Below are 12,662 nucleotides of genomic sequence, written 5' to 3'. Positions count from 1 at the left end.
GTGTACCTCCGTCAGAAGTCTTTCCCCTTGTTAATCTGTGGAGGATGGAGCACCTCAGAGGACGACACCTATTAAAGAGCATGAAGGGGGTCGCCTGAAAGGGTGGAGAGGAAAAGAGGTCGGGGAGAAGAGAACGAAAAAAAAAAAAAGTGTTTTGAGTGTGGTGTCCCACAGGCCTCTCCGAACCCTCTCCTGAGACTTACCATATCAACACCCTCTAGATCAGACACAGGCTAATCAATTACCTTTTCATTCTACCTTCCTCTCCATCACACACACTTGTTTCAAGGCCGGGGAATGATTTTATTACCGCTTCACATGCTCTCGCACTGCCTTTTTGTCAGGAGTGTGTGGGTATGATTTCATATTCTGTATACATGTCTACATGGAGGTTGTTTGAGTAGCACACCTAAAAGGCATCTAATATGGAGTTATCCTTCTCCAAATATCTATTCCATTTCACTTTTTCTGCCCGGGTCCAACCACCTGCTCGATTTGCAAACCTGTTTCTTGGCAACGCAAGCAGAACATGGCGTCCGTGAAATTGCACAGCATAGTTTAGTGTGGGGCATTGAATTGACATGCATATTCACAGTATTACACACGCACACACACCACTTCATGTCCAGCAGATCTCTGCTTGGATATTACGTGTCTTTTGAGGAATTGGAGGTTATGTCAATGTAGAGTACTTCTACCACCTGATTACACCTCTATTCAAAGTAATAACTAAAAAGAACGAAAGACAAAGCTAAAGCAGTTTCTATATTTTTGCATAAACACTGTACACTTGAATGATTGTAAAACATTGCTCAGTTTATTTGATTGACATTGCATGTGCAGCACACAATGTGTTTAGTGTTTCAGTACTCCCACCATTTGTGACATTGTCTAACATTTAGAATGACTAAAACAGTGACGATTGGAATAGTATCCTGACTATATAAAAAAAAAAAGGTTTCGCACTGAAAAAGACAAACAAAATCTTTACAATGAATGTTTATATGATTTAACATTTACAGTAGAGATATCCTTGAGTTCCTCTGGTCGTGGTAGGTTGTTTGGGGAGACGTAGACATCAAAGCACCCACTCTTTCTTTCCCTCTTCTTTCTTTCTCAAGGTGAGTGTATTCAGCCTGTTCCGTTGAACATCTCAGAGTGGTTAATAGAATTAAAATCGATGACAATCTTGTTTCGCTTGGGCTTGAACTGCCTGCGAACAAACAGACACAGAGAGAGAGAGAGCGCGATGAGAAAAGGAGAGAAAGCAAGTCACTCTTTGTGAAGCTATGAACCTTTCCGGAACTTTTGAGTCAGAGACAGGAGAGGGGGAGAGGCAGCAGCGACAAAGATGAAGGGATGGGAGACAGGTAAAAAAAATTAAAAAAGAGAGAAAGAAAGAAGAAACTCAGCTTCCAGATTTTCTTTCCTCCTGCGCCCAGGAAGGAGCTCTGGGGGATCCAATTACCCACAAGCCGCCTGGGGAGAAGGGGTGTAGGGTGGAGCGGCCGCCCCTTCGAGGAGGTAATGACAGGGACCAGGGAGGCATTCTGCCCCTTTATCGCCGCAACCCCCTGCCGAGGTCCCCAATACCAGCAGAGAGTAGACTCCTCCTGTCCTCATCACTCTCTTATGTCTCTTTACTTATCTCTCGCTGTCCCTCTTTCTCAGTCCCCATGCCTGGACTCCCCGTACAGACCTGAGGCTGTATAGTTAGATCAGGTCTATTAGCAGGACCCCTGGATCTGTCCCAGGACCCCTGGATCTGCACTCCACCCTGTGTGGCTCAAGCGCATCACAGGCTACATCCCAAATGGCACCCTATATAGTGCATTACTTTTGACCAGTGCCTAGGGTACCACTTGGGACGTAAAAAGTTTTGTAGCACAACAGCTACCATTACCGCAGTGAAATGGCAGGCCACTAGCCTTTCTGGAGGCTTTTTATAAAGTAGTTTCTTAACACCTTGTCGTGGCGTACGTGCCCAAGCAGAAGAGAAGAGGCACTGTAGCGTGTCACAGTACACCACTGCACAACACACTAAAAGCCTTGCTGCCTTTTAAAATGCCACCACTATTAGTGCTCCACGACACCTTTCTTTCTGAAGACTGAGACCCACCGTACTGCACATACACACCCTTAGCCTGTTCACAGGCTGCTTGCCACCTGCCTTTAAATCCCAAGGCCAAAGACGTTCTCACTCAATCAAATCAAAATGTTATTTGTCCCATGCGCCAAATACAACAGGTGTAGACCTTACCGTGAAATGCTTACTTACAAGACCTTAAACAACAATGCATATTTTTTTTTAAGTAAGAAAATACTTGCGAAAAAAAAGTTACAAAATAACGAGGCTATATACAAGGGGTACCGGTACCGTGTCAATGTGTTGGGGTACAGGTTAGTCAAGGTAATTCAGGTAATATGTAAAGTACCAGTCAAAAGTTCGGACACACCTACCCATTCAAGGGTTTTTCTTTATTTTTACTATTTTCTACATTGTAGTGAAGCCATCAAAACTATGAAACACATATGGAATCATGTAACCAAAAAAAGTGTTAAACAAAATATATTTTATATTTGAGAATCTTCAAAGTAGCCATCCTTAGCCTTGTCAGATTTTCACACTCTTGGCATTCTCTCAACCAGCTTCATGAGGTAGTCACCTGGAATACATTTCAATGAACAGGTACGCCTTGATAAGTGAATTTGTTTTTCTTTCCTTAATGCGTTTGAGCCAATCAATTGTGTTGTGATAAGGTAGGGGGGTATACAGAAGATGGACCTTTTTGGTAGAAGACCAAGTCCATATTATGGCAAGAACAGCTCAAATAAGCAAAGAGAAACAACAGCATCATTACTTTAAGACAGTCAATACGGAACATTTCAAGAACTTTGAAAGTTTCTTCAAGTGCAGTCGCAAAAACCATCAAGCCCTATGGAACTGGCTCTCATGAGGACCGCCAAAGGTAAGGAAGACCCAGAGTTAGCTCTGCTGTAGTCCACAATCAGCTCGTCTTACTCACTGCCAGGTCTCTGACCTCCTCCCTGTCCCTGCATCGGTTTGTGATAACACTATTTACCAACAGTTGTCTACAGCTTATCATGAGGTACTCTACCTCAGGCGAACAAAACCTTGAGACTTCCTTAATATTAGAGATCACGCACCAGCTGTTGACAAATAGACCACCACCCGTCTTACCGGAGGTTGCTGTTCTGTCTTGCCGATGCACGGAAAACCCAGCCAACTGTATATTATCCATGTCCTTGTTCAGCCATGACTCAGTGAAACATAAGATATTACAGTTAATGTCCCATTGGTAGGATAGTCTCGAACGGAGCTCATCCGGTTTATTCTCCAGAGATTGCACGTTAGCCAGTAGGAGAAATGGTAAAGGCGGATTATCCACTCAAAGGCTACATTTCAGTCCACATAACATTTGACAAACTACAGTAAATTTTACAAAACACAAATTGTATTTTTCTGTAATGCCTATTTTTGGAAAGGGGAGGGTGCTCAACCAACGTGAGTCGAGGTTCTACCGAAAAAAAAAAAGTACTCATAATTGAGATTTTTTTTATTTTAAGCAGGGTTAAAAGATTAATGCTTCAGCCTTCAATGAAGGCAATAATTCCTATCTACAAATAAAGGGCAATTCAACTGGTTATACTGCGTCAACACTGATTCACTCATTCGTGTATTTTCCTCAAGGTCAAAAATGTTCCTTGAAACTTCTATTGAGTATGCGATCCAGTTAATAGTGAATTTAATACACGCTTTCGGTCCAAAATGCCAACGGATAAAGACGGAAAATAAAGAAAGAGGGATGGTGGAAAGGAGAGGAATAAAATAGTCATTGCAAACGTGTAGGACGAAGTACATGATCAGCTAGCTCAGGGATTTGGCCTAGTTTCCCAAACTGGGTAGTGGGGACCCCCCTGGGTGCACATTTTGGTTTTTGCCCTAGCACTCCACAGCTGATTTAAAATAATCAAAGCTTGATGGGGGCACCAGGACCGAGTTTTGGAAACCCTGAGCTAGAGGACAACCTGAATAGGTGTGTGTGCGCGTGCATGTAGAGGACATCCTCAATAAAACCAGCTAGTGGAGGTAACCTCTACCCCCTATGAACACATCTTCTAAGATTTCAATATATATATTTTTTTAATCAGTGGAAGTGTATGGGTACATCCCAGATGGCACCATATTCCTTGTAGAATGCACTACGTTTGACCAGAGCCTTATGGGTAGTGCCATAAAGTATGGCACTATATAAGGAACAGGGTGCCATTTGGAACGCAAACCTATATATTTTGTATTTTCTGGCTTCTTGTCTCCAGCAGTAAAAGTCTTATTTGATCTGATGAGGATGAAGTATTAAGACTGTATTTAAATACCTGAGCTGCAACCTTGTGTGTGTGTAATGTGGCTCAGCGGGAGATTTGCAAGCATGTGTAGCAGCGAAAGACATTTCAATGGGAATCAATTAAAGAAAGTTCTGCTTGTTCATGTACCTGCAAATAAGGACATGTGTTGGTGAAAAATATGCTTAATTTTTCCCAGTGTGTATATGTGTATCTATAGAGTATGTATGTATGTATGTGTTGTTCATGGTCTATACAGTGTGTTAAAGTCCTGCATCGGGTCGGATACCCATGATTCCCTGCGGTTGAGCCGCAAAGAAAATGTGGAATGAAAACATTCAACACGCGGATCGGAAATGTTTTCAATCAAGATTAAAAATAAAATACAAACCCAGGAACTTATTGTGAAGATATATTTCTTAAAGAGGAGCTAAACTTCATGATTTGGTCTAGTTTTTCGGCTTGGTCATTAAGAAATGCTGCAGCTATGACTGAAGCGAAACGAGAGAGTTGTCTTGTGGGGACCATCAATAAATGAGTTCATTAGGCCCCATTTATGGATTTCACATGACTGGGAATACAGATCTGCATCTGTTGGCCACAGATACCTTAAAAAAGGTAGGGGCGTGGATCAGAAAACCAGTCAGTATCTGGTGTGACCACCATTTACCTCATGCAGTGAGACACATCTCCTTCGTATAGAGTTGATCAGGCTGTTGATTGTGGCCTGTGGAATGTTGTCCCACTCCTCTTCAATGGCTGTGCGAAGTTCCTGGATATTGGCGGGAACTGGAACACATCGATCCAGAGCATCTCAAACATGCTCAATGGGTGATGTGTGAGTATGCAGGCCATGGAAGAACTGGGACATTTTCAGCTTCCAGGAATTGTGTACAGATCCTTGGGGCGACATGGGGCATTGTATTATCATGCTGAAACATGGAGGTGATGGTGATGGATGAATGGCATGATAATGGGCCTCAGGATCTCGTCACGGTATCTCAGTGCATTCAAATTGGCATTGATAAAACGCAATTGTGTGCGTTTTCTGTAGTTTATGCCTGCCCATACCATAACCCCACCGCCACCATGGGGCACTCTGTTCACAACGTTGACATCAGCAAACCAGTTGCTCACACAACGCCATACACGCTGTCTGCCATCTGCCCAGTACAGTTGAAACCAGGATTCATCTCCAGCGTGCCAGTGGCCATCGAAGGTGAGCACTGCGGTCAGGTCAAGACCCTGGTGAGGATGATGAGCACGCAGATTAGCTTCCCTGAGACAGTTTGAGCAGAAATTCTTCAGCTGTTCAAACCCACAGTCTGGGTGGTTGGTCGGATGTGGAGGTCCTGGGCTGGCGTGGTTACAAGTGGTCTGTGGTTGTGAGGCTGGTTGGACTTACTGCCAAATTCTCTAAAAACAGAGACGGCTTATGGTAGAGAAATTTTTCTCTGGCAACAGCTCTGGAGGACTTTCTTGCAGTCAGCATGCCAATTGAACACTTCCTCAAAACTTGAGACATCTGTGGCATTGTGTTCTGTGACAACTGCACATTTTAGAGTGGCCTTTTATTGTCCCCAGCATAAGGTGCACCTGTGTAATGATCACGCTGGTTATTAAGCGTCTTGATATGCCACACCTGCCAGGTGCATGGATCATCTTGGCAAAGGAGAAATGCTCACTAACAGGGATGTAAACACATCTGTGCATAACATTTGAGAGAAATAAGCTTTTGTGAGTGTGGAACATTTCTGGGATCTTTTATTTCAGCTCATGAAACACGAGACCAACACAACATGTTGCGTTTATATTTTTGTTCAGTATAGAATATGTAGAGACAGAGACATGACACAATATCAAAATATCTATCTGCTCCTTTCATCACACCTCTTTCCACCCATTCACCACCCCTCTCTTCCCCCCCAACCACTCAATCCTGTGTTGTTTGTGAGAGCAGATTGGCAGCAGGTAGTTAGTTGTAGGCTGTATGGGGTCTGGTGCAGTCTGGAACTGCTGACCTCCCAGTAGTCCCAGGACAGCTCGTTAGTGGGTAGGATTTACACCCCTGAAACAACCTCCATATCCAGGCACTAACCCCCCCATCACACACCATGCCCCAACCCTCTGACACGCATGTATACAGGTTCAAAAAGACACATGTAACTCTGAGGGGAACGCCATCTAAGCTCCAACCCTGTTTGTTTGGAACCTCTTCTCACAGAACTGTCAGCCCTCTTTGGCTGGCAGATGTCAATTAAGTCATCCACACTCCTCTCCCCTCCATCCCCTCAATCCAGGAGCAACACACACACACACACACACACACACACACACACACACACACACACACACACACACACACACACACACACACACACACACACACACACACACACACACACACACACACACACACGGCGGCTCAGGAGACTCACTTGTATTCGATCCCTGCCAAGTTAAGCAGCCGTCTGGAGGCAGTCATTTCAGGGATGTCGTGGTACTTGTCTGACAAATAAATCACATCCTTTATACCTGTAGGTAAGAGACAGCGAGGGGAAAGAGGGAGGGATGAATGGAGGGGAAAATAGAGGGAGAGAGAGAGTCAATTATCTATCGGACAGGCTCGGGATGATGGTGAGTGGTGACTAAGGGAGGGAGGGAGGCCTCAGTAAACCCTGCAGAGTAGAGAGGGAGGAGGGGTGCAATTTTGAGTGTGTGTACTGTATGGGGGCGGTCGATAAACCCTCAACAGCAGGCCGAGTCTAATACCGAGAACTAAAGACGAAGCAGGAAATCTACCAACCCCAGCTGTCATCTTTAAAAGCACCCCCTTCCCGCTTAATGGAGGTGTGTGTGTGTGTGTGTGTGTGTGTGTGTGTGTGAGAGGGACTAAGCGCTATACAACAGGGCCTGGCTCAATTAGTATATCTACCGTACCATCATGCTTGGGAGGTCCTCGGCTCCCTACACAAACACAATATACACACACACACACAATATCACTCTGGCAAAAAGGTCACATACAGCGGGTGCCCGCCTTATCTGCCAACACCCCACTGAAACCCCCCTAAACTGCAGAGATAGGATTGGTTGTCCCCCATGGCTCTGTGCTGGGCCCGCCTGATATCTTCCCCGCATCATCAGAGCTTTAGGAGCTGCTGGCTCAATCCGGCTCAGCGTTACCCAGCATGGCTTCCCAGTCTCACCTACCCTGTATTATCGGACAGTTTCATCTGCGGGAAACTGTGAAAGAACCGGTATTTATCCTGTGATCCGCTGAGGGGAGACCACGCAGAGTGAATTCTATTCACCACAGTAGATAAAGAGCGACTGACTATAGGGCTGGCTGGTGCTGTTAGCAGCACTATCTATACAGGGAGTGAAAGACAGGCTAGCCTCTAGCATAGTGGTTTACCCCTTCCAGTAGACAAACAGTGGCGATAATATCCACTCAACTGGTATGAACTGGACTGTTTTGCTCATCATACTCTCTTCACTTTGTATCACACCAGTTACATTTACATTTAAGTCATTTAGCAGACGCTCTTATCCAGAGCGACCCACAAATTGGTGCATTCACCTTATAATATCCAGTGGAACAACCACTTTACAATAGTGCATCTAAATCTTTTAAGGGGGGGGGTTAGAAGGATTACTTTATCCTATCCCAGGTATTCCTTAAAGAGGTGGGGTTTCAGGTGTCGTACAGTTACTACTCCGATCGCTGATGTTAACAGAAGTGAAATGCCAGCATGTGGAGCTACTGAAATCTAACTAATCACAGTAAAGCAGTGGTTCTTAATTCTGGTCCTGGTAATCCAGGGTGCATATGTGTTTGCCCTAATACTACACCACTACACTCGTCGTCAAACCTTTTACTAGTGGAATCAGGTGTGTAGTGTAGAAACACTGGTCTGAACCGACTACAAAAGCGAAGCTTACTTCACAACAACTATACAGACTATTCAAAAGAAACATTAGCAGCGAATAAACATGTACGAAAATACAACAAAGCATATGTGAATGTGTGCAGCGATGCTGCCTGGCCTAACAATGGATCAGATAAATAGATAAAACGCACAAAGCCTCGCTTCTCCCGAGTGGAAGTATTGTTTGCAGCCGTAGAAGGCCACAGAGTGCAGAGACAGTACGTGGGCCGAGTTCCTTTATTCATAAATCACCCGCTGAAAATAATATCTCTGATATTTGGATTTGCATATAAGGTATTATCATTATTCCTAGGTGTATTGGTTTTGAAAAGCACAGAGATGCAACGAGTGTGAATCGACATCCTTAAAAAAAGAATTTAAAAAAACCACCTATGACATTCTTGGGAAGAACTTGTACACCGCTAAGAAAACTGTTCCCCGTAAAAATAAATAACCGCACACATATAAATAAAACATTTAATCAAACTTGCTTACTTATTGAAGTAATGTCCGGGTGTGAGTTTGCATATGGTAGCAGTCTGAAAGGGGATAATGCCAGTGTTCCAAATGTATAGCCAATAAACAAACCATGAATAAAAATGCACACACAATGGACTGTCAATATTCCCTAGTGAGAGATCTGCAGGATTTGGCATTCACGCTTGGCTGACTCCGCTGGGGTGTGATGGAAGGGGAATAATGATTGGTGACGGTGAGGGTGAGGGCCACAGGGTGTCTGTGTGCTCCAGCAGTAGGTGTTGCTCATGCTGTCAGACCACCATGACTCTTAAGTAGCACAGAGGGGGGGAAATCAGGGAGATGGCTTGAAATTACACTGGTTTATTTTGGCAGAGAAATGCGTGTGTGTGATGTCCTTACTATGTAATTGGGCAACTGGGAATTTCGTTTTGATGTGTGTAAGGAAGGCTCGGGCTGCGTGTGTGTGTTCTGTGGGCCGAGATATGGTCGTTTGGGGGTGCAGTGGTTATGAAGTGGGGCTTCACTGCCTCACAGCTCTAATAAGAAGGCAAAGCCTCTAGAGGATCCAAGATCAGCCCAACCAACAGCCTGGAGTTAACAGGCTGCAGCATGGAGAAGTGGTGTGTGTTTCTGTTTGAAAGCGCTGCTCCCAAGAGAGAAAAGATCCAATATCCGCACTGCTTGAGACAGACACCGTTTCAGATAACCTTCTGCACCAAACGGGGAGCTTTACAAGTCGCCAAGGACAGGAGCTTTAGTCTAGCGTACGGTAGCCGATACACATCATTTAAAAAAGCAAATGGGATGAAATTAAACTAGTCCTTCTAAAACACATCCTTCAGAGCCAAGATGGGGGGGGGGTGTAATGGGAGGTTTGCTTTACGACCATAGAGATGGGGTTGTGTGAGTGTCGGAATCTGGTCAAGCAGCAGCGGCCAGCCCAGTCTCAGCCCTTCTGCCTATGCTTCTACTATCAGTCTCCCTGTCCCTGTGTACTGTCCAAATACAGACAAAAGAAATACAACAGAGATCAGATGTTCCTAGATGGGGTTCTGAGTCTGACAGCTTGAGATGCCAGTCGTAGTCATGTTAGAAAAGGAGGTGCGGAATTGAACAAATGTACTATTGAAAATCACCCACCACAATTTCTCTTTCCACTGATCTATAGTGAAGCAACAGAGGAAAACAGATCCAGATTTTAAATATAAAACGTAAAGGAAAATATCTTTAAATAAAGCACATTTGCTTTCTCTATGTCGGTGAGATATATTTTTGTGAAGTATACTGAAGGTGATATGCACATCCCAACCTTTAGAAAACCGATGTAAATGTAGAAGCCCTGCACGGCACAATGTATAATTTATCATGTCTGTAAAAACATAAATAGCCCTTTATCCATCTCTACCCGTTGCCAAGACAACAGACTAGCAATAAAGAAAAGAAAATGTTATAGATTGAAGACTGAGAAACAATACATTTGAACTGATAATCGACCGCAAAGCATGGTGGACTACCCAGTACATCACTGAGGCCGAGCTCCCTGCCATCCAGGATCTCTAGATCAGGCGGTGTCAAAGGAAGGCCCGAAATTGCCAAAGACCAAAACAATAAACTGTTCACTCTGCTACCATCCGGCAAATGTCACCGGATCATCAAATCTCGGACCAACAGGCTCCGAGGCAGCTTCTACCCCCAAGCCATAAGAATGCGAAATAGTTAATTGAATGGTTACCCTGAGTATCTGCATCGACCCCATCTTGCACCGACTCTATGCAGACTCACAAAGACGAATATATTGCAGCTCAAAAATGTATGTACTGTAATTTCCGGACTATAAGCCGCAACATTTTTCCCACGCTTTGAACCTCGCGGCTTAAACAATGACACGGCTAATATACTGCTCAAAAAATAAAGGGAACACTTAAACAACACAATGTAACTCCAAGTCAATCACACTTCTGTGAAATCAAACTGTCCACTTAGGAAGCAACACTGATTGACAATAAATGTCACATGCTGTTGTGCAAATGGAATAGACAACAGGTGGAAATTATAGGCAATTAGCAAGACACCCCCAATAAAGGAGTAGTTCTGCAGGTGGTAACCACAGACCACTTCTCAGTTCCTATGCTTCCTGGCTGATGTTTTGGTCACTTTTGAATGCTGGCGGTGCTTTCACTCTAGTGGTAGCATGAGACAGAGTCTACAACCCACACAAGGGGCTCAGGTAGTGCAGCTCATCCAGGATGGCACATCAATGCGAGCTGTGGCAAGAAGGTTTGCTGTGTCTATCAGCGTAGTGTCCAGAGCATGGAGGCGCTACCAGGAGACAGGCCAGTACATCAGGAGACGTGGAGGAGGCCGTAGGAGGGCAACAACCCAGCAGCAGGACCACTACCTCCGCCTTTGTGCAAGGAGGAGCACTGCCAGAGCCCTGCAAAATGACCTCCAGCAGGCCACAAATGTGCATGTGTCTGCTCAAACGGTCAAACAGACTCCATGAGGGTGGTATGAGGGCCCGACATCCACAGGTGGGGGTTGTGCTTACAGCCCAACACCGTGCAGGACGTTTGGCATTTGCCAGAGGACACCAAGATTGGCAAATTCGCCACTGGCGCCCTGTGCTCTTCACAGATGAAAGCAGGTTCACACTGAGCACATGTGACAGACGTGACAGTCTGGAGACGCCATGGAGAACGTTCTGCTGCCTGCAACATCCTCCAGCATGACTGGTTTGGCGGTGGGTCAGTCATGGTGTGGGGTGGCATTTCTTTGGGGGGCCGCACAGCCCTCCATGTGCTCGCCAGAGGTAGCCTGACTGCCATTAGGTACCGAGATGAGATCCTCAGACCCCTTGTGAGACCATATGCTGGTGCTGTTGGCCCTGGGTTCCTCCTAATGCAAGACAATGCTAGACCTCATGTGGCTGGAGTGTGTGAGCAGTTCCTGCAAGAGGAAGGCATTGATGCTATGGACTGGCCCGCCCGTTCCCCAGACCTGAATCCAATTGAGCACATCTGGGACATCATGTCTCGCTCCATCCACCAACACCACGTTGCACCACAGACTGTCCAGGAGTTGGCGGATGCTTTAGTCCAGGTCTGGCAGGAGATCCCTCAGGAGACCATCCGCCACCTCATCAGGAGCATGCCCAGGCGTTGTATGGAGGTCATACAGGCACGTGGAGGACACACACTACTGAGCCTCATTTTGACTTGTTTTAAGGACATTACATCGAAGTTGGATCAGCCTGTAGTGTGGTTTTCCACTTTAATTTTGAGTGTGACTCCAAATCCAGACCTCCATGGGTTGATAAATTGGATTTCCATTGATTATTTTTGTGTGATATTGTTGTCAGCACATTCAACTATGTAAAGATAAAAGTATTTAATACGATTATTTCATTCATTCAGATCTAGGATGTGTTATTTTACTGTTCCCTTTATTTTTTTGAGCAGTGTATATGGATTTTTCCCGCTTTCAATTTTTTTTCTCAAAAAAAAAAACACATTCTGTGACGTGCTCAGTTTTTTGGCGGCATGAAGCTTTCATTAGACCAATGAAATTGCCGAACGGGTTAAGGTCAAACAACTTTTTTGTTTACTGTTTAGATTAAATCGAGCGCTCTCAAACTTCCCATCATTCTGATTACGGTAGTCATTTTGTCACCCTCATCATGGCAAAGACACAGAGAAATGCATATGATGCAGCTTTCAAGTTGAAGGCGATTGATCTGGCTGTTGGAAAAGGAAATAGAGCTTCTGCACGGGAGCTTGGTCTTAGTGAGTCGATAAGACGTTGGAAACAGTAGCGTGAGGAATTGACTCAGTGCAAAAAGACAACTAAAGCTTACTGCTAATTTTGAATTTTTTGTTACAAGCTGTG

The 12,662-nt window shown here is 44.8% G+C and overlaps 1 protein-coding gene across 3 annotated transcripts in view; it reads right to left on the bottom strand.

The window, feature by feature from the left end:
- Window positions 1–795: 795 nt before the first annotated feature.
- Window positions 796–12,662, bottom strand: part of LOC106610063 (deoxycytidylate deaminase) — a 48,002-nt gene continuing 36,135 nt past the window's right edge. For all 3 annotated transcript variants that reach the window (XM_014209194.2, XM_014209193.2, XM_014209192.2), the window contains exons 5-6: window positions 6,804–6,900; window positions 796–1,213 (exon numbers count right to left, since the gene is read on the bottom strand). In XM_014209194.2, the coding sequence (XP_014064669.1) occupies window positions 1,132–1,213; window positions 6,804–6,900 (179 nt within the window). In that variant the 3' untranslated portion in view covers window positions 796–1,131. The remainder of the gene's footprint in view (window positions 1,214–6,803; window positions 6,901–12,662) is intronic.

Source organism: Salmo salar, chromosome ssa08, assembly GCF_905237065.1.
Source record: "Salmo salar chromosome ssa08, Ssal_v3.1, whole genome shotgun sequence".
Classification (NCBI taxonomy): domain Eukaryota; kingdom Metazoa; phylum Chordata; class Actinopteri; order Salmoniformes; family Salmonidae; genus Salmo; species Salmo salar.
The sequence above is the reverse complement of the archived record's forward strand: the minus strand, read 5'-3'. Positions and strand labels throughout refer to the sequence as shown.